The sequence below is a fragment of the Moschus berezovskii genome, chromosome 17, assembly GCF_049115385.1.
Source record: "Moschus berezovskii isolate FMDL1 chromosome 17, NW_MosBer_1.0, whole genome shotgun sequence".
NCBI classification, from domain to species: Eukaryota; Metazoa; Chordata; class Mammalia; order Artiodactyla; family Moschidae; genus Moschus; species Moschus berezovskii.
In genome coordinates this window covers 52,594,930-52,619,968 of record NC_142476.1, presented here as the reverse complement: position 1 = coordinate 52,619,968, position 25,039 = coordinate 52,594,930, and the positions used below count along the sequence as shown (strand labels likewise).

General features: G+C 40.1%; 1 protein-coding gene across 7 annotated transcripts in view; it reads left to right on the top strand.

The window, feature by feature from the left end:
• Nucleotides 1-25,039, top strand: part of DNM3 (dynamin 3) — a 670,947-nt gene that overhangs the window by 265,298 nt on the left and 380,610 nt on the right. For all 7 annotated transcript variants that reach the window (XM_088845459.1, XM_088845461.1, XM_088845462.1 and 4 more), the window contains exons 8-10: nt 936-1,071; nt 3,343-3,410; nt 7,462-7,600. In XM_088845459.1, coding sequence (XP_088701585.1) covers nt 936-1,071; nt 3,343-3,410; nt 7,462-7,600 — 343 coding nt within the window. The remainder of the gene's footprint in view (nt 1-935; nt 1,072-3,342; nt 3,411-7,461; nt 7,601-25,039) is intronic.

The following is a 25,039-nucleotide window of genomic DNA, read 5'->3' as shown; positions in this document are numbered from 1 at the left end:
ACATAAGGCAGAGCCGAAAGGAAAATGAGTGTAAAAGCACAGAGATGGTACTCGTGGGGACCTCCAAATAACTTCTTTTTAGTTGGTTTGGAAGGTGAGTAGTAAGAGATGGGGCATCCAGGGCCAGATCCTGGAGAATCTTAGGTGATGGGGTCAGGAGTTTTAATTTTATTAAATTCTAGGGAGTCATTGAAAAACAAGGCTAGAGCTAGTTGCAGAGGGGCAAGGGTGGAGGGCCAGAAATTTGCATTGTTCCGGCAGAATGAGGTCTGCGGTGCTGAGGTCAGGGAAGAGCGTAGCTCATAACGTATGAGAGCACTCGACTGGAGCAGTTGGTAGGTGATAGTGATGTCACAGGAGTCCTGGCTCATTTAACTATTTTATATGAAGTTTTATTGCTTAGATGATTTTTTTAAATTTAATTGGAGGATAATTGCTTTCCAGTGTTATGTTGGTTTCTGCTGCACAACAACGTGAAATAGCCATAAATATATACATATCCTCTCTGTCTCTCGAACCTCCTTCCACTCCACCCTCTATCCCACCCCTCTAGGTTGTCACAGAGTGCTGGGCTGGGCTCCCTGTGTTATACAGCAGCTTCCTACTAGCTGTCAATTTTACAGGTGGTAGTGTATTTCTAATTTAAGTATTTTAAAATACCATTTTATAGTTGCAGCTAAATGGCAGAATGTTTATTTAATGACACAGATATTTAAAGTATATATTTTAAATTACATGTCTGAAATAAACCTTGATAATGTGAATTTCATATAGTTACATTTTGAGCACTGACTAGAGTGCGTTGTTAATTCTGCCAGTAGGTGCCACTAAGAACACCAAGAAAAGAGTTCTGAGGAATAACCATAGCAAATTCAGATGAAAAATGGGAAGCCTTGTGACTTTAACTTGAATTTATTCCTCTTTTGCAATTACAGGATGGTCCAACAATTTGCTGTGGATTTTGAGAAAAGAATTGAAGGGTCAGGGGATCAAGTAGACACCCTGGAGCTCTCAGGGGGCGCTAAAATCAATCGTATATTCCATGAACGCTTTCCTTTTGAGATAGTAAAGGTTTGTACCAAATGTTATTCTTTCCTTTTGTTTCATTTCATTTCTATTTTCTGTTCTGCATAACTGTTCATAAAATGTTATGTGAGTGGTATGGGACTAAGGTAATTCTTTAAACAAAAACCTCCATACTCAGGTAGTGAAATTCAGGAGGGAAGTTATTTTCTTCATGATGGTTCTGATTTTATTTAATGGAATCTAATGATATTTCAATAATTCAACAACTACTAACAGGTTCCTGTGATGCTTATTTGTTGTCTAATTCATTTACAAATGTTTCTTAAGCATCTACTGTGTACCAGTGATCTTAGGTGCCAGCGATCAAGACAGAGATACTATCTGGTGACAAAAGACAGAAAATTGACAAATAGAGTAAAAAAAAAAATCAAGTATTATTACATAATGAAATATGAGAGAGAATAGAATTAGATTAGCCACTTTTGATGAAATGTTCAGGCAAGGTCTCTCTGACTATGGGGCCGTTAAAGTATGACCAGAATGGCATGAAGACGTCAGCTATAAGGATCTGGAGGAAGAAGGTTGTTTAAGGCAAGATGCCAAGGACAAGGCCCTAAAGCAAGCACCTGTGTAGCAGGTGAGGAACAACTGAGGCTGGTGCAGAGCTGATGAAGGGGAGGGGGGAGAAAATGAATTCAGAGGAAGGTAGTGCCCAGTTCATGCGGCGCTTTCTAGGTTACAATAAAGTGCTTACATTTAACAATGGGAAGTCTGGGGAGAGTTTTAAGAAAAAGTGTGACCTGATTTGGTTGGTGATTTTAAAAGACCACTGTCTGGGTTAGATTGTAAAGGAACAAAAGTGAATTGAAGGAGACAAGATGGGTTAAACAGTAGGGCCGAAGCAGGGGTAAATCCACTTTGTGGGGGGCCTGAAGCCTATACAATTTGGGGACCCCTCTTGAAAAATGCAAAATTATAAACACACAGGTGCAGGTTCTTGTAAGGAATTTATGCAAGAGAGAAGTTCTGAAACTTAAACTTCTTTAGCTTTATAGTAGAAATGCCTCAACAGAAAGGCTTAAGAGAAGTGGATGGGATTTTTAAGGAAGGGTCAATGAGGCTTGGATTGTTATGGGAAATGCAAAAAAAGAGAAGATTCAGGATGACTCCCGAGATTTTGACTTGCACAACTGAGCAAATGTTAGTGTTCATCAGTTGAGGAAACTGAGAAAAAGTTCAGTGTGGAGATATGAACCAAGAGTTTTGTTTCAGAGATTTTAAGTTTGAAATGCCCCATAGGCAGTGAGGTAGTTTTAGGGACTATGTTACTTGTCTCACATACAGAGGCATGTACTTATGTCTTGGTGTGGGAGGCAGATGGGTAAATAAACAGTTTCATTAATATGTGTTAAGAAAAGTGATAAACTTCAGCACAGGGTGCTATGGAAACACAGTCCACGGAAATGAATCCCAGCCTGACTGTGTAAGGGAGCTCGGCTTCTGAGCTAAGAAGGTTGAGCAGCTAGTTAAGCAGGAATAGATGGGGTGGGGCTGAGGAAGAGATTGTTCCAGACAGAAAGGGAGGAGTGGTAAAGGCTGAGGTGTGGAACTAAAGCAGTTCACTAGTCTATGGCATAAAGTGTGAGAGGGGGGGAAATGGACAGGGAGTGAAGTTGGAGAGCCCAAATCTCAAAAGTTAGGGGCTGACCCAAACGTTCTTTTGATATTTCTTTCAGGTCTAAGCTCTATGACACTTAGATCCTACTTCCAGTAAATTTAAGGTACCTAGAACTTCTGGGGAAATTTTAATACAGTAGTCTATCCTGTGTAGGATTGGCAAAATATTATTAATTTCCTCTTTTAAATAAATTTTGAACTCAGGTGCTTAACATGGCCAGGGAGAAGAGACAGCCATTGTTAATCCTCAACACATCTGGATCACTGTTGTACATCAGGTGACACTTATGTATGCATTTGTCTGTGAACACATTTACTACATTCAGCAAAAGAATGAAGAATTATATATTTCAAATGAATGACCAGATTTATGTACAGAAGACATCCTTTATGTGTAGCACTCCTTGTCTATAAAAGAGTTAGAATCTGCTGCACTAAAACTCCCAGAAATCCCTAACATTCTGTGTTGCCTTGAACTTTATATAAACAGATGTCTTGACCATCTGGATTTAGGTTAGGGAAGACATGAGTATCCATTTATTAATAACGGAGTCAAGTTATTCTCATTTTTAAATATTCAACAATATTATTATTCAGAGGAATTGAGTGTCATAACTGTGGCTCATTTTGCTTCCGCAGATGGAGTTCAATGAAAAAGAATTGCGAAGAGAAATAAGCTATGCAATCAAAAACATACATGGTATCAGGCAAGTGTTTCACATTTTCCTTGTCTTCAGTTCAGGCTAATTAAAAAATTAGTGTTTATAAATGGCTAGTGAAGTAGCCTTTTCATCATCTGAGCAGAGTAGAATGTAGAGGTGGGAGTGAGAAATAGGAAATTCTTGCTTGAGTTCAATGATAATTTCTAGTATTGTCATATTGTCTTTTTCCACTGAAAAATCAAAAACCCTGTCTGCACTCACAGCACCATGCTCTTGACAATTGGGGATTTACTGATGAACAAGGCCTTGTTCTCCGGGGCTGTATATTTCAGAGGCGAAGGCCAGACTTGCTCATAAGTGATTATTACTTATACCAAGACTAGATGGATTAATTTTGACTGGATTTATGGAGCAAGATAAGAGATGGGAATACCAGACCACCTGACCTGCCTCTTGAGAAACCTGTATGGAGGTCAGGAAGCAACAGTTAGAACTGGTCATGGAACAACAGACTGGTTCCAAATAGGAAAAGGAGTACATCAAGGCTGTATATTGTCACCCTGCTTATTTCACTTATATGCAGAGTACATCATGAGGAATGCTGGGCTGGAAGAGACACCAGTTGGAATCAAGATTGCCAGATGAAATATCAATAACCTCAGATATGCAGATGATACCACCCTTATGGCAGAAAGTGAAGAGGAACTCAAAAGCCTCTTGATGAAAGTGAAAGAAGAGAGTGAAAAAGTTTGGCTTGAAGCTCAACATTCAGAAAACGAAGATCATGGCATCTGGTCCCATCACTTCATGGGAAATAGATGGGGAAACAGTGGAAACAGTGTCAGACTTTATTTTTTTGGGCTCCAAAATCACTGCAGATGCTGATTGCAGCCAGAAAATTAAAAGACGCTTACTCCTTGGAAGGAAAGTTATGACCAGCCTAGATAGTATATTAAAAAGCAGAGACGTTACTTTGCCAACCAAGGTCCGTCTAGTCAAGGCTATGGTTTTTCCCGTGGTCATGTATGGATGTGAGAAGACAGCTGATCACCGAAGAATTGATGCTTTTGAACTGTGGTGCTGGAGAAGACTCTTGAGAGTCCCTTGGACTGCAAGGAGATCCAGCCAGTCCATTCTAGTGGAGATCAATCCTGGGTGTTCATTAGAAGGATTGATGCTAAAGCTGAAACTGCAATACTTTGGCCACCTCATGCGACAAGTTGACTCACTGGAAAAGACTCTGATGATAGGAGGGATTGGGGGTGGGAGGAGACGGGGATGACAGAGAATGAGATGGCTGGATGGGATCACTAACTCGATGGACATGAGTTTGAGTGAACTCCGGGAGCTGGTGATGGACAGGGAGGCCTGATGTGCTGTGATTCATGGGGTCGCGGAGAGTCGGACACGACTGAGCGACTGAACTGAACTGAACTGAACTGATTTGACTTTTAAAAGTTTTTACTGATTATGTTTTGATTGAATGTAACTGCAAAAATTCAGTAATTCAGGATTATAGATTTCTGATTTACATGTCCACCAACAAAGAGATTGACTGTTACTATTATTCTGGAGTTAATTTGCCTATAAGCTGGTTGGTGACTCAGTGGTAAAGAATCCACCTGCAATGCAGGAGGTGTGGGTTTGATCCCTGGGTGGGGAAGATCCCCTGGAGAATGAAACTGTAACCCACTCCAGTATTCCTGCCTGGAGATTCGCTTGGACAGAGGAGCCTTGGACAGAGGAGTCCATGGGGTTGCAAAAGAGCTGGATATGACTTAGCGACTAAAACGCATGCACACACACACAAAATGATAAGAAGTGCACAATGTCCTGAGTATAACACATGTTAATAGTGCAATTATTTAAGCTTTTAAATACACTTAATTTAAAGTGTTTTGTTCTCAAAACATATCTGATTCTATTAGATATTTGAATAACAGAAACTACCTTTGCTTAGTGAGGATTTGATGGTCCTTCTTTGTTTTGCTAACACTGAGTGCCAATGATGAGCAGGAGCTCCCTCCTTGTGGGGAAAACAAAGATAAATGCTCTGATGACTCTTCCTACTAGGATAGTCATAGGACCAAACTATGTGCTTAGATCACTGTAGTGCAAAATAAGATGCTGGGGTTCAGAGAAGGAAGACCCAGTCAGTGGCAGGACTGTAGAAGGTGAGCTGTAGGAAGTGGTTGATTTTGATCTGGCCTTTGAAGCACAGGTGGGATTTGGACAGACTGAAATTGTGGGAAAAGTGAAATGAACATCTTAGATGAAGGAAAAGGCATAAAATATTAGCATGAATGTGTTTGTGGAAAGGCAAATTGTCTGGTTTGGCTGAAACCTCCTGTGCATGAGAGGAAGGAGGAAAATAACCACAAGGAAGATTAGCGACAGACAGGGGAACAGTTTTAATGTCAGACTAAACAATGTGTATTTTATTCTATATCCAAAGTGGAGAAGATACAATTGACAGTATAGTACGACTGCTGCTGCTCCTTAGTCGCTGCAGTCGTGTCCGACTCTGTGCGACCCCATAGACAGCAGCCCACCAGGCTCCCCTGTCCCTGAGATTCTCTAGGCAAGAACACTGGAGTGGGTTGCCATTTCCTTCTCCAATGCATGAAAGTGAAAAGTGAAAGTGAAGTCACTCAGTCATGTCTGACTCTTAGCGACCCCATGGATTGCAGCCTACCAGGCTCTTCCATCCATGGGATTTCCCAGGCAAGAGTACTGGAGTGGGGTGCCATTGACTTCTCCAATAGTATGACTACTACAGTGCAATTAGAAATGAAGGAGGGCACAAAGTACTAAATAAATGAGAGACATAGAATAAGGCTGCTAAAAGGAAAGTGTAGAGGAAACTCTCCAAAGAGATACCATAAAATTGAGTGTTGAAGGAAGAGAGGGTAATCAAGGGGAAGGAAGGAGAGTCTAGGATGGGGAGATCAGTCACCAGTGTCTGGAGCCTGCATATCCGTGGGCATAGTGTTTGTCAGGGTTCAAGATCCCTTTTACGGTAGATTTTTTCCATTGTCCTTTTGTTTAGATGTGAGTAATCATTTTTCATTTTTTGTGAAACACACACAAACATGCATATACCTGCTTTTCTGAGCTTCTGCACAGTGTTAGAAAAGCCCTGTTGTGACACGTTTGAATTGATTCCAGCCAGATGAAAAAGATTCTTGTTACTTTGGTTATCATTTGTTATTTTTGTAAATTCACAATTTAGACATTCAGGGTCCCAAGCTAGTTCCACTTAACTGTCTTTTTTCTTTTCTCCAGCACCCCAGGATCTCAAACTGGGAACCTCTGTACTTAGTATAATGCAGCTCTCCTGGAAAGAATATGTTATATAGTTCAGGAATGCTACTGTTTCAGTGTTCAAAATCTGAAGATCATTTCCTACTCCATGAAGGACAAGAAGGGATTGTTTTTGGAATACTTTAGAAACAGAAATGTACATTTAGGGCACCACTTCTATTGTAGCATTCCTTTGTCCTGCTGTGAAAGAATGAGATGAGACAAATGACAGTTAAATATTGAAGGTCACATTATGGGCCTTGAAAACATTTGGGAAACTGTTTTTAGGTAGTGTTAATCATCTAAAGGAGATTAGTCCTGGGTGTTCATTGGAAGGACTGATGCTAAAGCTGAAACTCCAATACTTTGGCCACCTCATGCGACGAATTGACTCACTTGAAAAGACCCTGATGCTGGGAGGGATTGGGGCAGGAGGAGAAGGGGACGATAGGGAATGAGATGGCTGGATGGCATCACCGACTCGATGGACATGAGTTTGAGTGAACTCCGGGAGTTGGTGATGGAAAGGGAGGCCTGGTGTGCTGTGATTCATGGGGTCGCAAAGAGTCGGACACGACTGAGCGACTGAAATGAACTGAACTGAACTGAATCTGTAGAATGTATTAAAGATATTACAAATGATGCTGTGAATAGAATTAATCACTATGTACCTTTTAAATGAGCATTTTACATGCTTAGTTTAAGTAGCATGCCAATTAAAACATTGTTAAAAGAGTTCTGATTATCATTCAATTTAAAATATCTAACATGCTATTTTCTTTCTTACATCCAGGACAGGGTTGTTTACTCCAGACATGGCATTTGAAGCAATAGTCAAAAAACAAATTGTAAAGCTGAAGGGGCCTTCCTTGAAGAGTGTAGATCTGGTAATACAAGAATTAATCAACACTGTCAAGAAGTGTACCAAAAAGGTAAGTTTGGATTATGTAACCTTCCAATCCTGCTACATGTCTCTCTTTTACTGACCCTCCACTTTGTTTCGAAGGTTTTGTGTTTGCTCAAGGGGAAGGATTGTAAAAAGTATTGAGTGGGAATCACTTTCATGATAGTTGGGTCTCACCTCATTTCAAATAGCGTTGTTGTCTTAATCAGGTAAACATCACTTTAGAATAATCAAGTGAATGCCCTAAACCAATTATTCCTGTGGTGCATGGTTGGGACTCATTGTTAGGGCAAGGGAATCAGTGAAATTGTATATATCAAAAGGTAATGGAGTTGGTGATGGACAGGGAGGCCTGGCGTGCTGTGATTCATGGGGTCACGGAGTCAGACATGACTGAGCGACTGAACTGAACTGAATTCTTCTAAGTTTTAAATGAATTCCACTTGATGTTTGGGAAGGGGGCATTGTGGTGTAGTAGTTTAACTTTACCTTAGGGCCTGGGCTCTTATCTAGATTCAAATCCTGGCTCTGCTGTTTACTTGCTGTGTGACCTTGAACATCACACTTAATCCTTATATTTTTGTCAATTTCTCTGTGAAATGGGATGATGATGATAATGGTTATAATATCACCTCAGAGAAGATTAAACAAGATGATGTCAGAAACCCAAGGCGCACTTAACACATCAATTAAACATAATAAGTGCTCAGTAAATGGTGACTAATCTATAAATGACCATTTTTCTTAGCACCCAATATTATCATCCTTGTAATATTTATTGATGGATAATAGTAGGTAAAAGACTTCCCAATCTGGGGCCTCTTCGCTGAGGAACATGGAAGAATTGTGCGTGACATGAAAGGGACACCCCAAATTGACAAATGTAAGAAGGAAATCATTGATCATGTTAGGTTAGGGTAGGCCTAGCCCTATGACAGTTGATATTGTTACTTCATTTCTTGAAAGTATGTTTACTTCTGATTTTGGTTTTGTTTCCCTTCCCTTTCTGTATGGTTACAGGAAGTAATGTTCCAGTGAGTAATGTTCCTAAAAAAACAGTGGGAAGAGCGAGAGAATGAGTATGAGTATTGGTTCCTAGTTAACTGGTGGAAAACTCAGTAGAAAAGATGTAAGTAGTGAAAGAGGAAAAGAGGCTAAACTTAGGAATTTGCAGTTGTCAATGCTAAAAGAACAGTTCAGTGGAACTAGCGTGAGGCCCAGAAGTGGCTCCGGAGCTTCAGAACCCTTCTCTAGTTTTCTGACTATTCTTCTACCTTGTTCCTTAATGTTGTTTTCTCTTCTTTAAAATGGGAAAAGCCATAGGCAGTAAGAGACCGAGGAAAAAGTAAATGGGGAACAACAAAACAGCCTCTTTGTCAGCTCTTCACGCCAGCTCTTCATTTGGAAACATGAAGCCATTTAATAATACTTCATATCCCTGATATCCTTGCCTTTACCCCAAAATGCGATCAGTCCTGTCACTTGTGCAGTATTGGTCTCCTCTTAACTGGCTTGTTGAAGTAACTGGTACCATGTTCTCTATTTAACCCCATGGGTTGCTGCATACAGGTGTCTTCTTCAGCCAAGAGTTTCTGTTTAGGTTGCCCATGCTTTCCTGCTCCTACCAGTAAGACTGGCCAATTGTGCTGTTCGTCCTCAAATTTGTTTAGCCAGCTGTCCTTCTCATTTAAATAAATTGAGTAAATAAATTGATCTAATGCAGGAAAGACTTTTGATTTTGTTTCCATAAAAACTCAGCTTTGGAATGACTTAAAGGTAGCTACAAAAGCTCTGCTTTGGACTAGGTGTAGGTAGAACAAGGTTAAAAGGATGTGGAGGGACTTATAAAAACCTAGATGGGCTCTGAATTCAGATTATTTTCCAAGTGTCTTTAGGTTTCCTGTCAATTTTGAAGAAAGCAAAACTGGAAATCATAGACAGAGGATGTGGTTTATGTAAGACAGAAGACACATAACTCCAATCAGCAGATCCATATGCAGAGAACAGGCCTTGGCCTTACATCAAAAGATTGGCACATGTGTGTACATTTATGTTTTAAGTTATATAAAGTGTTTATGGTATGTATGAACCCTTTTTTTTTTTTTATCATTTCCCATTGTATCCAACTTACTGGAAAACCAACAGTCCTGATGGCATGGGATGAGACGGCTTGTTTCTGGACACGTTTTGGCTTTTATTCTTTGCTTTCCACCCTTTGAACCTCCCTTTTCATTAAGCTCTCTAGATCAGGCATGGTTGTATATTTATACTGTCTTCTCAAAACATTTTATTTGCTGCCTTAAGTAAAGCCTAGCTTTCTTCCTGAGATTCTTGTTTACCCTTGAGCTCCCTTTGTTGAAGGATATTTATTGGCCCAAACCCAAAGAATCTAAAGGCCAGGATCAGGTATAACATGGCCTACTTCCCCATTTATGGCTTCCAAACATTATTCCTTCGCCTTCCTATAAAAAGTCTTCCTTCAAGGCCCAGGTGTTACCAGCTCTGCCAACCTTTTCCCTCTCTTCATTGTCACCATCAAGTCCTGGTCGCTCCCTTGCATTCATCAAGATATTTAGAACTTGGTTTACATTTTTCCTCTCCATCCTAAACTCATCTTCGGCTCAGGTGACTTCAGTAGAGATCATATTCAACACCTAGTAGCTGCTGTTCTTAGAGACCTAGGATTCCAGTGATCCTCCATTCATTCCACCCTAGCATCCCATTCCCGTGACCTCTTTCTGTCCTTGTCATGGTGGACAAATGTTCTACCAGTAGATTCTTCAGAAATCTCAAATTCTAAATCTAGGGTTTTCAAAACACTGATTACCCTCCTTCTGGTTTTCAATTAGTTGGAAAATTAGTAGAAAACCTTAAAGGAGAATTGAAGTTTAGGACCCACTTTACTGCTGATAAATCTAGCTTGGAAGGCATGGCTGGGATTTGCTGCTGCAGTGAGAGCCTTCTCTTCTGGCAGTAAACCTCAGAGCCCACAGTGGTGGAGAAAGATGTGCACCCAGAGACAGCACAGCATGTTTCAGATAACCTCTCACCTATGGGCCTCTCCAGCGAGGGCCACATTTGAGCAGTGACATAGTGCGCCTGCCCCGTGCAGCAGAGAGCTGTGGGCTGACACAACTCAGGTGCTCATAGGTGGAGATAATGACAAGGGCATCTCCCATAATACTTTCTCAAGAGGGAAGAAATGTTGGTGGGTTTCCACTTTATGAGTGAGGTGTGAAGGGTGCTGAGGAGTAGGAAGAGGGTTTCTTTTCTACACCTAAAATTATGGGGCAGGCTCCCACCCTTTCAGTTCTCTCACCCCTTTCAGTTCAGTTCAGTTCAGTCGCTCAGTTGTGTCCGACTCTTTGCGACCCCATGAACCACAGTATGCCAGGCCTCCCTGTCCATCACCAACTCCCGGAGTTCACTCAAACTCATGTCCATCGAGTTGGTGATGCCATCCAGCCATCTCATTCTCTGTCGTCCCCTTCTCCTCCTGCCCCCAATCCCTCCCAGCATCAGAGTCTTTTCCAGTGAGTCAACTCGTTGCATGAGGTGGCCAAAGTACTGGAGTGTCAGCTTCAGCATCAGTCCTTCCAATGAACACCCAGGATTGATCTCCTTTAGAATGGACTGGTTGGATCTCCTTGCAGTCCAAGGGACTCTCAAGAGTCTTCTCCAACACCACAGTTCAAAAGCATCAAATCTTTGGCGATCAGCTTTCTTCACAGTCCAAATCTCACATCCATACATGACCACGGAAAAAACCATAGCCTTGACTAGACAGATCTTTGTTGGCAAAGTAATGTCTCTGCTTTTTAATATGCTGTCTAGGTTGGTTATAACTTTCCTTCCAAGGAGTAAGCATCTTTTAATTTCATGGCTGCAGTCAGCATCCGCAGTGATTTTGGAGCCCCCAAAAATAAAGTCTGACACTGTTTCCACTGTTTTTCCATCTATTTCCCATGAAGTGATGGGACCAGATGCCATGATCTTAGTTTTCTATAGTGATGTTAAACTTTTAGCACTCTTTTTAAGATGCTTTGCTCATCTCTTTCAATAATGACTTCACAGAGAAAATAGAGGCTATACATGGGAACATGTGTATTCCAAATCATTCCTCTTCTTCCTCTCCTTTTCTCTGTCATGGTGTTAATCCTGACCAAGGCTGGGTTTCTACTTGTACTCTCACCTCCTTAAGGAACTTACTCTTTAGATTTTTTGATTTCCTGAATCATCACCCTCTTCATCACATTTAAAAATAAGTCAATGTATAAATATATTTATGTCTCTTCTGACTTATAAGTAACAAAAACCTGTCTTCGGCTCTATAACTGTCCTTTTCTCATGGCCAACATTCTTGGTAAAAAAAAAAAAGTTGCTTATGCTTCTATATCTTTATCATCTTCATTTAATTTCTTAACCCTCTGAGGTTTGGCTTCACCACTCTATTGGAATAGTTATGACAAAAGTTAACCGGAGACTTGATTGCTAAATTGAATGGGCACTCTTATTCCCAGTTGTATTCTATTCTTTTTTTGAAGATGACACCTGTCTTGGATTCTCTTTCATGTTTCTCATGATTCTTCCTCCATCTCCTTCAATAGTTTATCCACTTTTGCCTGCCTCTAACCACCAGAGTCTCCAGAATTTGCTTCTGGTTTTCTTCTCTTCTCTTTTTCTTTCTCCAGATGATATCGCCCATAGTTCAGCTACCACTTAAAACATTGTTCATCCCCAAAGTTATACTGCTGGTTCAAGCTTCTTAACCAAAATGGTATACTCCACAGTCTACTGCAATTGCCTCCTGTTCTTACTTAAGGTCCTAAACAGGTTCCCCCCCCGCCAAAAAAAAATAAATAAATTACTCCAGTGACTTCCTAACTGATCTTATTACTTTTAATCTGGTCATCTTCAAATTCATCCTCCTTAATTTTGTCAAAATGGCCTTTCTAAAATATGTGCACAAACAAAACAACAAAAAAAGATCTCAAAACAGCTAAAAAAATATATGTGCACATATTTTTTGCCTGTTCCTTCAAAATTATTTAATGGCTACTTATATCTTAAGAAAGTTCAAATCATTTATGGTTGTTTTTAGTTTCACCATTTGATCCCTGAATGCTTCTCCAGCTACATCTGTTGTCACTTTTTGCTTGCTTCAGCCATTCTAAGTGATTTTTTTTAATTCACAAAAGTTTTTCCTGCCTTTAATATTTGCACATGTGATTTTGTTTGTTTAGAAAGTCTCCTTAAGATACAGCTCAGTCATCATTTTTCCTGAAAAGCTTCCGTGAACCCTTTCTTGGTCTCCATCTTCACTCCTTTCTTAGTGCTCTAATTGTCACCCTGTGTTTACTTCTGTGATAGCAATTTTAATACTGCATTGCAATTTGGAATTTATTTGTTTAGGTGAATGCCTCCTGTTGCTGATAATAAGCTCCTTTTAAAAAGAACTGTCTAGGATCAGGCCTGTGGTCGAAAAGCATTTGATTTATATGCAGAGGGCTAAGAAGTCAAGAAAACATTATAAATGATCATACGAATCAGGTCCAGCATCTTGGGCAAGCTGTCTACCTCTGATGTCGTCGTCTTCTCATCCTGGTGTAGTGTAGTTTCTTCTGAAAAAAGTCCTTCCATCCAGGTTGGAGACAGTCCTTTAAATTATGTCCTTTTCTTTTTTTTTTTTTAGTCCTGGTTGCAGGTCACAAGGCATCTGATCTTCATCCAAAGAGATAAGCTTCAGAAACAAACTTAGGGTGTTCTTTAAGAATTCAATTAAATTTTACATTAATATCACATAACAGCAAGGAACTATCCAAGAAATGAGTCTTACTAGACATTAATCCAATTGTCGGGTTTGTAGACATGTAAAAGCTCATTCTGCTAATACAAAAACTCTGTTAGACTTGTGCCATCCTAATGTCCTTAAACCATGGCAACAGTCTGCTTCTAAATTGGAAAATTAAAAACAATAGCTGGAAATCAGAGTCAGGGCTGTGGGAAATCCAAGATGGCTGCTTGGCTTTTCCCAGCTCCCTGACAAACCTCATTTTTTATTTGATGGGTTAAAGCCTCCCTGGCTACAGGGCCTCCATAATGAAAAATCAAAAGTTTTGTAAATTGTTAAATTAAGTTTCTAGTTTTGTTAATGTCTAGTATTTGCTAAGACTCACTGCTGAGACAGTTCCTTGTTACGTGATACTGCTAAAAGATTTAATTAAGTTATTAAAAAGGACACTTTAGATTAGTTTCTAAGGCTTTCTTCAGATAAGGGTCGGATGCTCCATAATGTACAACCAGGAGATTAACACCAGACTATAATCATTTAACAAATGAAGTCAGGTGACTTGGGGTGTACCAGGCTTTATCTAATGAAAGTTCTTGACTTATAATTCTTATTTTACCAATAACTGCTAACTATGAATATATTATTTCCTATGTCACTTGTTTCACTGAGCCTGTGATATAATGCTGAACTGACAGTTCCATATGAGATCAATAATTGTAATAATGTGACTCTGGGTATGGGAAAAAGCAAAAGAGGAAATATTTTCCTGGACTAGGAGGCTAGTAAGACAGTGGTCAAGAGACTTTTGCTACTTGCAAGGCCTGGTCCAATTTTAGCACACTGAGTGGCCCATCACTTCCCTAGACCTGGGAATGAGCCTTCCCAGCACCGCGGGACACAATGGCCATGAAATGGTGTCACATGGTCAGATATGTGGCTATGAAGGGACCCTGCTGACTGGAAGTTGGTACTTGCCAGCTGCCTCTACAAAGATTACATCATGACCATTGCAAGCTGCTGACCTTCAACACCCCCTGAAAGAAGTTCAGGGTGAAAATCAGGAATGAGGCACTTTGTGCTCTGAAAAAAAAAAAAAAAAAACTGGCAGAACAGGTCTTCAGATAGTTAGATCTTTTCAGAAAAAGGTTTTATGAGTTCCAGTTCTTGCATCTTCTCATACCTAGAAAAACACTGACGTCATTAATGGTGAAATCTGCTTTGGCTATTAAAAAAAATTTTTTTTTTTTACAATTAAAAGTCAAAATAGAGTAGCTATGGTTCAGACATCCTGGGAAATAACTATTTCCCAGATATCCTGAAAAATGATATTACGGGTGTGATTTCAGATTAGACGCTGTGACCTAATGTAAAACTTAATGCTCCTGTAATGCATTTTTGCTTCTGTACTTTGCTTGCTGCTCATAAAATCAAAGTTACTCCATTTTAAGATAAGGTTGTTTTTAAGTAAAGATTCCTAAAATTGTTTTTGAAAGAAAATAAAATAAATAAATAAAAATGCAAAAAAAATAAAAAGAACTGTCTTTTGTCTTCTTATCCTTGATACCTAATACAATGATTAACCATACATAAGAGATATTCTATAAATTCTTATTCATAATTTAGATATTCTAAAGTTATCCTGATACTAAAGAAATCTGTACTTGGTTTTAAAAGAATATTTTATTCTGGGTTAACTAAAATATTCTTTAAAAAATTTTTTTAAAAGTCACTCCTTTAAAAAAATTTTTAATTTTATATTGGAGTATAGTTGATTAAAAATGTGTTAGTTTCAGGTGTATAGCAAAGTGACTGAGTTATACATATACATGTATCTATTCTTTTTCAAATTATTATCCCATTTTGTTATTACAGAACTTTGAGTAGACTTCCCTATGGTATACAATAGGTCCTTGTTGATTATCTATTTTAAATATAGCAGTGTGTAAATGTTGATCCTAAACTCCCAATCTATCCCTCCCCCTATTCTTTTTCCCAGATCTTAGATCATCTTCACTATCATTATTCTGAATTCTTTTTGCTATCTCCACTTCACTTAGTTGTTCTTCTGGGGTTTTATCTTGTTCCTTCATCTAGGACGTATTCCTCTGCTGTCTCATTTTGTATAACTTTCTGTGATTGTGGTTTCTGTTCCACAGGCTGCAAGATTGTAGTTCTTCTTGCTTCTCCTGTAAGCTCTCTAGTGGATGAGGCTATCTAAGAGGTTTGTGCAGGCTTCCTGCCAGTTGTGACTGGTTTCTGCCCACTGGTGGGTGGAACTGTGTCTTTTCCCTCTGGTGGGCAGGGCTGTGCTCAAGAAGACTTTAAGCAGACTATCTGCAGATGAGTGGGTCTGTGTTCCTGCCTGGCTGATTGTTTGGCCTGAGGCATCCCACCACTGGAGCCTACAGGCCATTGAGCAGGGCCAGGTCTTAGGGAGGAAATGGTGACCTCCTGGAGGGCTCACGTCAATGAGTACTCACCAGAACTGCTTCTGCCAGTGTCTTTATCCCTACAGTGAGCCAAACCCCCCTCACCTCCAGTACTAGCAGGTAGGCCTGGCCCAGTCTCTTAAAAGGTCGCTGCTTTTTCTCTGGGTCTTTGTGCACACTTGTGTGTGCCCTCTAAGGGTGAAGTTTATGTTTCCCCCAGTCCTGTGGAATTCCTGTGATCCAACCCTGCTGGCCTTCAAAGCCACATTCTCTGGGGCCTCCTCCTGTTGCCAGATCTCCAGCCTAGGAATCCTGATGTGGGGCTCAGGACTTTCTCTCCTGTGGGAGAATTTTTGTAGTGTAATTATTTTCCAGTGTGTGGGTCGCCTACCTCGTGGGTCTGGGATTTGATTTTATCATGATTGCACCCTTCTACCATCTCCTGTGGCTTCTTCTTTGTCTTTGGATGTAGGGTATCTTTTTGATAGGTTCCAGCATTCTTTCCTTTTTTTGTGAATGGTTGTTCAGCAGTTAGTTGTGATTTTGGTGTTTTTGTAATAAGGAGTTGGAGAAGGCAATGGCAAGCCACTCCAGTACTCTTGCCTAGAAAATCCCATGGATGGAGGAGCCTTGTAGGCTGCAGTCCGTGGGGTTGCTAAGGGTCGGACACGACTGAGCGATTTCACTTTCACTTTTCACTTTCACACATTGGAGAAGGAAATGGCAACCCACTCCAGTGTTCTTGCCTGGAGAATCCCAGGGAAGGGGGAGCCTGGTGGGCTTCCATCTTTGGGGTCACACAGAGTCGGACACGACTGAAGTGACTTAGCAGCAGCAGCAGTAATAAGGAGTAAGTGCATGTCCTTCTACTTCGCCATCTTGCAAGTTCCTTTAGCTAATCCTTTTAAAATGATAAAAGTCTGGACAGGTTTTCTTTCAAGTATCTATTCTTTTCCTTAGTCCTTGATTTAATGTTCTCGATTTTTGGCCTTAATTTGTCTACCTTAAACATTTCTTACTTTGAAACTGGTCTAATTAAAGTCATTTGTAAAGCAAAATAATTCTAATTAAAGTTGAGTATGCTGCTGCTGCTGCTGCTAAGTCACTTCAGTCGTGTCCGACTCTGTGTGACCCCATAGGCTGAAGCCCACCAGGCTCCCCTGTCCCTGGGATTCTCCAGGCAAGAACACTGGAGTGGGTTGCCATTTCCTTCTCCAATGTGTGAAAGTGAAAAGTGAAAGTGAAGTCGCTCAGTCGTGTCCGACCCTTAGTGACCCCACGGACTGCAGCCTACCAGGCTCCTCCATCCATGGGATTTTCCAGGCAAGAGTACTGGAGTGGCTTGCCATTGCCTTCTCCAAAAGTTGAGTATACCACACCTTAATTTACCTGACCCTTTTTGAGCACAACCCATAAATATGATGACCATATAATTTATTGGCCAACATAGGACATTTTTGAGATTGAAAGGGGGAACTGTCAGTACTTTCACTTGAATAATATACGTAATTCAAGACTGCTCCAGGCAATCTGAAATGTATAGTTACTCTCACTGTATTGTGGATAAATATATATTCTGTAAGATGGTATGGAAAAAGCCAAACAAACTTTTTGGCCAACCCATTACACATACATGCATATATATTTATAATCTTAAAACAGTATTTTCATTTACAATTCTTCATGTTGAATTTCTTATGTGTAAAATATTTAACTTTATTTTTCTTAAGCCACATAAATAAACATCATTGAAAAACATGGAATTTATGCATGTTCACATAACAAAGCACAAAGCTAGACTGGGCGAGTGCAACTATTTCCTGGATATGTTCTCACTGTTGTCTCTGGGACACTTGAGGGCAGGACAGGGACCTTTGAGTTTTATGAGCTATTTGGCTTCACTCCAGGGACATCTCAACTTTGGAATTTCTCTGGTGGGCATCATCTTTCAGCTGCTTTTCTCTACCTTCTCTTCTCTAGTGCATCATCACAGGGTCTTGAGCTTCTTTGCAGGAAGTACTGAGAGGAACAGCTTGTTTTTTTTAACCACAGTTTAGCAACTGTGCCATTTATTGGCCTCTTGGGAAGCCACATTCTTGGATCACCATCATACCAATTAATTGATTTTTTTCCTCTGCTTAGAAAAAAGCTTTCCAAAGAAATAAATAAGATATGCTAGCTGGTTATTAGAAATACTGGGAAAGATTTTTCATTATAAAGTTCAATGAGAAGAAATGCTGAGTTTTGTGGAATGTTAGGTAAGTAAATATCTGACTCTAAATACACATAACTAAGTGAGTGAATCCAAAGACCTAACCATGACTTTCAAGACCCTGCATGATCTTGCTCCTTTTCATTTCTAAACTCCTCCCCTTCTCCCTTCCCACAGTCCCCTCCAGCTATACTGGTTTCCTTGTTTCTTCAACAGATCAAGGAGATGTGGTGGCAGGGCCATTGCATTTCTCATTCCCAGTGTTGGTAATACTCTGCCTCAAGATTCCTGCATGGGTCACATCCTCACTTCTTTCAGGTCTCTGCTCAAATGCCATGTGATCAGAGTCTTCCTCTGACTTTTCTACCTACAACTGCACATGCTTCTCTTTGAACACACACACACACACACACTCATCTACTTAGCAAACTTTTTCTTTGCAGCACATATGATCACATGAACTATACTATATATGTCTTTTGTTTTTGTTGTTGGATAGTAAAGGGACTTGGAGCTTGGAAAGTAGAGTGTATGCTCCCTGAAAGTAGGGACTTGGTTTGTTAAGCTCATCACTCTAGTCATAACCCCTAAACACAGGTTGTCAATAATAATTATGGAATCAATATTTGAATACAGAATCATGTCTCATTGACTTGGTAGGCAATTATCATTTTGGCTAAAGTAGTCACTTGAGTACCTTCCATGAAAGCTTGTAGGAGGAAGAAGAAGAATTGCAAAGCATCATGCTTAAATAGGATTTTTTTTTTTAGGCCTGGATGGATCTGCTCTGGTTTTCAATTTGTACATAAAGACTTACATTTCACCTCTTCTAATGGTTGGCTGTCCAGTCAAACACTTGCTTTGCATACAGCCAGATGCCCCATGTAATGGACCATGGTACTCAGATTTCAAATCAGGCTGTGCATTAAAGTTTGAGTCATTTATTGAGTTTTATTAAAAATTCAGTGGATCAGTGGTAAAGAATCCATCTGCCAATGCAGGAGACATGGATTGGATCCTTGGCTCAGGAACATTCCCTGGAGGAGGAAATGGCAACCCATTCCATATTCTTGCCTGGAATACCCCAATGGACAGAGGAGCCTGGTGGGCTATAGTCCATAGAGTTGGACACAACCTAGCAACTGAACATGCATGCACATATGAAATTCAGTCCTGGGACTTGGCTAAAAGTCAAGAGATAGGATCTCACCTTTTAATTTCACAATTCATTAAAAGATTCGTGATCTTTGCAATTAATTCTTAATTTATAATTTACCCTGACCCCTGCTTTTCCTCTTGCCTTCAGTATAATTTTTCTTGTTCCATTTTAACCACTAAATAATGTCTACCAGAAATAAATGTGAAGTGATGATGAAAACCTGATTATTGTCTTCAGATATTTTTTGACCTAGCACCAACCCCACTCTGCAGTTCTATTGATGTTTTCTGAATAACTTAATGAGACAATGGCTCTTCTGACCATCTTTCAGTTTTGCTTCACTCAAGGCTGGACTTTTTGTTTCAATTCCGTTTTTACTGTTGTTTAGTTGCTAAGTTGTGTCTGACTCTTTTGTGACCCCATGGACTGTAGTCCGCCAGGCTCCTCTGTCCATGGGATCTTCCAGGCAAGAATACTGGAGCGGGTTACCAATTTCTTCTCCAGGGCATCTTTCCGACCCAGGGATCGAACCCTTGTCTCCTGCATTGGCCAGCGGATTCTTTACCACTGAGCCACAAGGGAACCTCTTTTAACTCCTTCAGTTCAGTTCAGTTCAGTTCAGTCGCTCAGTCGTGTCCGACTCTCCGCGACCCCATGAATCACAGCACGCCAGGCCCCCCTGTCCATCACCAACTCCCGGAGTACACTCAAACCCATGTCCACAGAGTCGGTGATGCCATCCAGCCATCTCACTCTCGGTCGTCCCCTTCTCCTCCCGCTCCCAACCTTTCCCAGCATCAGAGTCTTTTCCAGTGAGTCAACCCGTCGCATGAGGTGGCCAAAGTATTGCAGTTTCAGCTTTAGCATCCTTAGCATCTGCTAAATAACACTAGCATTCTCTTCATTTCTTTGTTTAGAAGAAATAATAAGGTCAGAAACATGAAGGAGAACATACCAACTTACTACATATGTTCTTGTTTCACAGATCCACCATTTCTTCCATTATTTGTAGAAAATACTTAAGGTTTGGGATTTGCCCACTTGGAGAGAGAAGGAGGGCTAACAGCATTTCTTTCTGACTGCTTTACCCAAGGCCACCTGGATGGACTCTGGCCCTTTCCCTTTTTACCAGCTTTACTTTGATCTTCCTAGACTTCTCATATTTCCACCCCTAAAATATCAAATCATCAATAAATTTACCCTTGTGAAGTTTCTTGACCTGTTTGTATTATAGTTTCTCATCTTTGATCACTTTTGTAAATGTGTATACTTCTGTTTTTCCTTTTTTCATAACAGATGTGTTGTGCCCAAATAAGTATTCTCTTATCTCCTGAATAAAGGCAATATTATGCTACATACAAATTAAAAATCACTAAGGGTTTTGGGGGCAGATTTTAATTCACATAAATAGAATGAAGCTATTGTATGCTTTTATGAGCCTGGCAGGCTACAGTCCATGGGGTTGCAAAGAGTTGGAAACGACTGAACGACTAACACTTTTTCTCTTTCACTTTTCATAAGCAGTAAAATCATTATTGCTACTCAGTTTGTACTACATGGCCAACACTGGATGGTTTATAGCATTTTGATCAAAACAGAGTCCATAACTTTAGGTCAGCCAAATCAATCAACTCAGGTCATGCACATAAAAGAAATTTTATTCTATTTTTAGTTTATTTTCTCATTTATGTTTGGTATGCAACTGTGAACACATGGTTACCTAATAACCTGAGTCTTTGCTTAAGGCACCGAACTGGTTACTCTTAAAGGTATAGAAATCTTGCCTGACCTTGTATCTGTTCCAAGAGAAACCTAATAGCATGCTCTCATGATCTGATTAATCAATGGTTAATACACTTTATAAGCTTATGATTTATTTTTATTGTATAGAAATGTCTTTCAAGTGATTTTTTTTCTTCTAGGAAAAAATGTGGTCCATGCTTAAAATTAAATTTTTATATTGATGTTTCATCAAAATAATTAAACACTATCCTAAATAGTACTTAAAACATTGGATTTTATTAAAATATGTTTCTGTATATAAAAAATGATGGTACTATAATACTTTGTCTCAGAACATGTGCAGTTCTGCACATTATTAAAATTAAAATGAAAAAAATTTTAATTTTCTCTTAGAACTATATATTTAAAATTTTGATTCCTAAACACATATATGTTAATTTTCTCTTAGAACTATATATTTAAAATTTTGATTCCTAAATACATATATGTTGTATTATTGCTCCATTGAATCTTCATTATTATTTAAGAATATGCAACATAATTTCAACATAAGCTATTAGAAGTGATTTATCATTTAACAGTTGTTCAGCTTAATCTGGAAGTTTTATTATCATTGTTTAAGCATCAAGTTTGGCCACCTCATGCGACGAGTTGACTCACTGGAAAAGACTCTGATGCTGGGAAAGGTTGGGGGTGGGAGGAGAAGGGGACGACCAAGAATGAGATGGCTGGATGGCATCGCTGACTCTGTGGACATGAGTTTGAGTGAACTCCAGGAGTTGGTGATGGACAGGGAGGCCTGGCGTGCTGTGATTCATGGGGTCGTGGAGAGTCAGACACGACTGAGCGACTGAACTGAACTGAAGCATCAAGTCTTCTGAGACCTTCTCAGAGCAGATTTAACCTCTTACTACTTTGTGTTTCTCCTTGCTTTTTGTGAGGTCTTTCTCTTGTATGACAATTATTTGTATAAGCAATCTGCCACTCAAAACTCTGTGGTTTTTAAGATCAGGTGCTTTGACATAAACTGAGCATAGAGCTGCCTTTTGCATGTGCCCAGTGAATGTTTAAATGAATGACTGTGAAATAAATTTAAGAATATAAAATCATAATGCTGCTAAGCTGCTGCTAAGTCACTTCAGTCGTGTCCAACTCTGTGCGACCCCATAAAGGCAGCCCACCAGGCTCCCCTGTCCCTGGGATTCTCAAGGCAAGAACAACTGGGTTGGGTTCTCAGGGCAAGAACAACAAGTGGGTTGCCATTTCCTTCTCCAATGCATGAAAGTGAAAAGTGAAAGTGAAGTCGCTCAGTTGTGTCTGACTCAGCGACCCCATGGACTGCAGCCCACCAGGCTCCTCCACCCATGGGATTTTCCAGGCAAGAGTACTGGAGTGGGTTGCCATTGCCTTCTCCAATAAAATCATAATATCCAATAGCAAAGCCTTAATTCCTTGATCCTGTAGAAATCAATTTGCAGAATATTTAAGTAATTAATACAAGAATAAAAATCTAATGATGGTGTTTTCTGGGTTAATATTATTTTGGCATACATGATTAAAATTTTGATGACTGACAAAATAAATGTGTTCTTACAGTGATAAGCTTTTAATTCAACATCCAGAGCAAAAGAGATTGAAAATTATAGTGACAAACATTTGAGAAAACTGATTGCATCTTCAGTAAGAGATATTGAAGAGCAGTGAGGGATTGAAGTGAGTGATCAGTTGAGTATCTGTTGAAAATAAGTAGAGAGTAAGGCAAACTGAGCAGTGAAAGGGACCCTGTTAAATGAGCTAATGAAATGAGTGGCAGAAAACCCACTCAGAAGTCATTTCGAATGTCAGTAGGACATTTTTTATGGCCTTCTTTCTGTATGTATCATGAAGAATTGGAACTGGATGATTACATTTGAGGGCCAGCAGTTAAAGCTGTCATTTTGATTTTTGTGCTCCCGCAACCTTTTTGCACTCTTACTGGACATGGAACAACAGACTGGTTCCAAATAGGAAAAGCAGTAATCAAGGTTGTATCTTGTCACCCTGCTTATTTAACTTATATGCAGAGTACATCATGAGGAACGCTGGGCTGGAAGAAGCACAAGCTGGAATCAAGATTGCCAGGAGAAATATCAATAACCTCAGATGTGCATATGATACCACCCTTATGGCAGAAAGTGAAGAGGAGCTAAAAAGCCTCTTGATGAAAGTGAAAGAGGAGAGTGAAAAGGTTGGCTTAAAGCTCAACATTCAGAAAACGAAGATCATGGCATCTGGTCCCATCACTTCATTTGAAATAGATGGGGAAACAGTGGAAACAGTGTCAGACTTTATTTTTTTGGACTCCAAAATCACTGCGGATGCTGATTGCAGCCAGGAAATTAAAAGATGCTTACTCCTTGGAAGGAAAGTTATGACCAACCTAGATAGTATATTAAAAAGAAGAGACATTACTTTGCCAACAAAGGTCCGTCTCGTCAAGGCTATGGTTTTTCCCGTGGTCACGTATGGATGTGAGATTTGGACTGTGAAGAACGCTGAGCACCAAAGAATTGATGCTTTTGAACTGTGGTGCTGGAGGAGACTCTTGAGAGTCCCTTGGACTGAAAGGAGATCCAACCAGTCCATTCTAAAAGAGATCAGTCCTGGGTGTTCATTGGAAGGACTAATGCTAAAGCTGAAACTCCAATACTTTGGCCACTTCATGCGACGAGTTGACTCACTGGAAAAGACTGATGCTGGGAGTGATTAGGGGCGGGAGGAGAAGGGGACAACAGAGATTGAGATGGCTGGATGGCATCACCAACTCGATGGACATGAGTTTGAGTGAACACCAGGAGTTGGTGATGGACAGGGAGACCTGGCGTGCTGTGATTCATGGGGTCGCAAAGAGTCGGTCACGACTGAGTTACTGAACTGAACTGAACAGCCCTTTTAAGATCAAGCAGTGAGAAACCATAGTAACTTCATTAGTGCCTTTCAGTAATATCTAGATCTTTCACTGATTACTGTCTCCCTCAATATTTCTCCTCCTTTGCCTCCACTCTGAGGGCAATTCTTCTACTGTGTTCTCTTTCCTTTTTGTTCCACTTAGAATTTAGGCTCATTTAGATGGCTGGATGGCATCACTGACTCTATGGACATGAGTTTGAGTGAACTCTGGGAGTTGGTGATGGACAGGGAGGCCTGGTGTGCTGCAATTTATGGGGTCACAAAGAGTTGGACACGACTGAACTGAACTGAACTGAACTTCTAGTTATCTCAATTACTCAATTTAGACTTCCCTGTAGCTCAAGCAGTAAAGAATCTGCCTGCAATGCAGGATACCAGGGTTCAATCCCTGGATTGGGGAGTTACTCTGGCGAAGGATTCCATGGACAGAGAAGCCTGGCAGGCTACAGTCCATGGGGTCACAAAGAGTCAGACACAACGGAGCAACTAACACACATAACACATCTCAGTTATAGATATAAAAATATGGCTCTGGAGGGTTCCTTTCTTGGTGAAATTGAGCTTGGAAAGATCAGGAGACACACAAAAAAATCAGCCCCCTGCCAAGGGCAGTAATAGATTGGAGGGTTCTTAGTTGTTTCTACTTCATGGGATACTCTTGTCATTTTGGCCTTTCCTTGACATATTAATGTCTGCATACAAGCCTGGGGTCCTTCATCTATCCAATATTTAGTTTCTGAATAAATATTTATATTGCCACTCTTCGGTGTTTTAGAAATAATCTGCTGTAATCCATTTTTCTAAATGTTGTTATAGGCCTTCCGGCCCTACTCAGTAGACCACTATTGCTTTTGCAGTCACTAATCTGCAGGAGTGTGGTTCTCTGTTAGTGTGGCTATCATCAAAACAAGTGTGCACTGATAGCTTGGGATGATGTCTGAGTGAAGAGGAGGAACAATTGCTCTGATGGTCTGGTACAGGATAGTGGTTAGTGCTGCATGTACCACCTAGGTTCTCACTAGTCAAGGAGAAGGACAAACATTCATCAGCTATCCCTTCCATACTTAGAAACTTTTTATAGGTCACATAAAAAATAACTTGCAATGTTCTCAGAGTATAAAGGATGATACTATAAGATGATAGAACTTTCCTCGAAGAATGTTTCCAGAACTCAGAATGGAAGC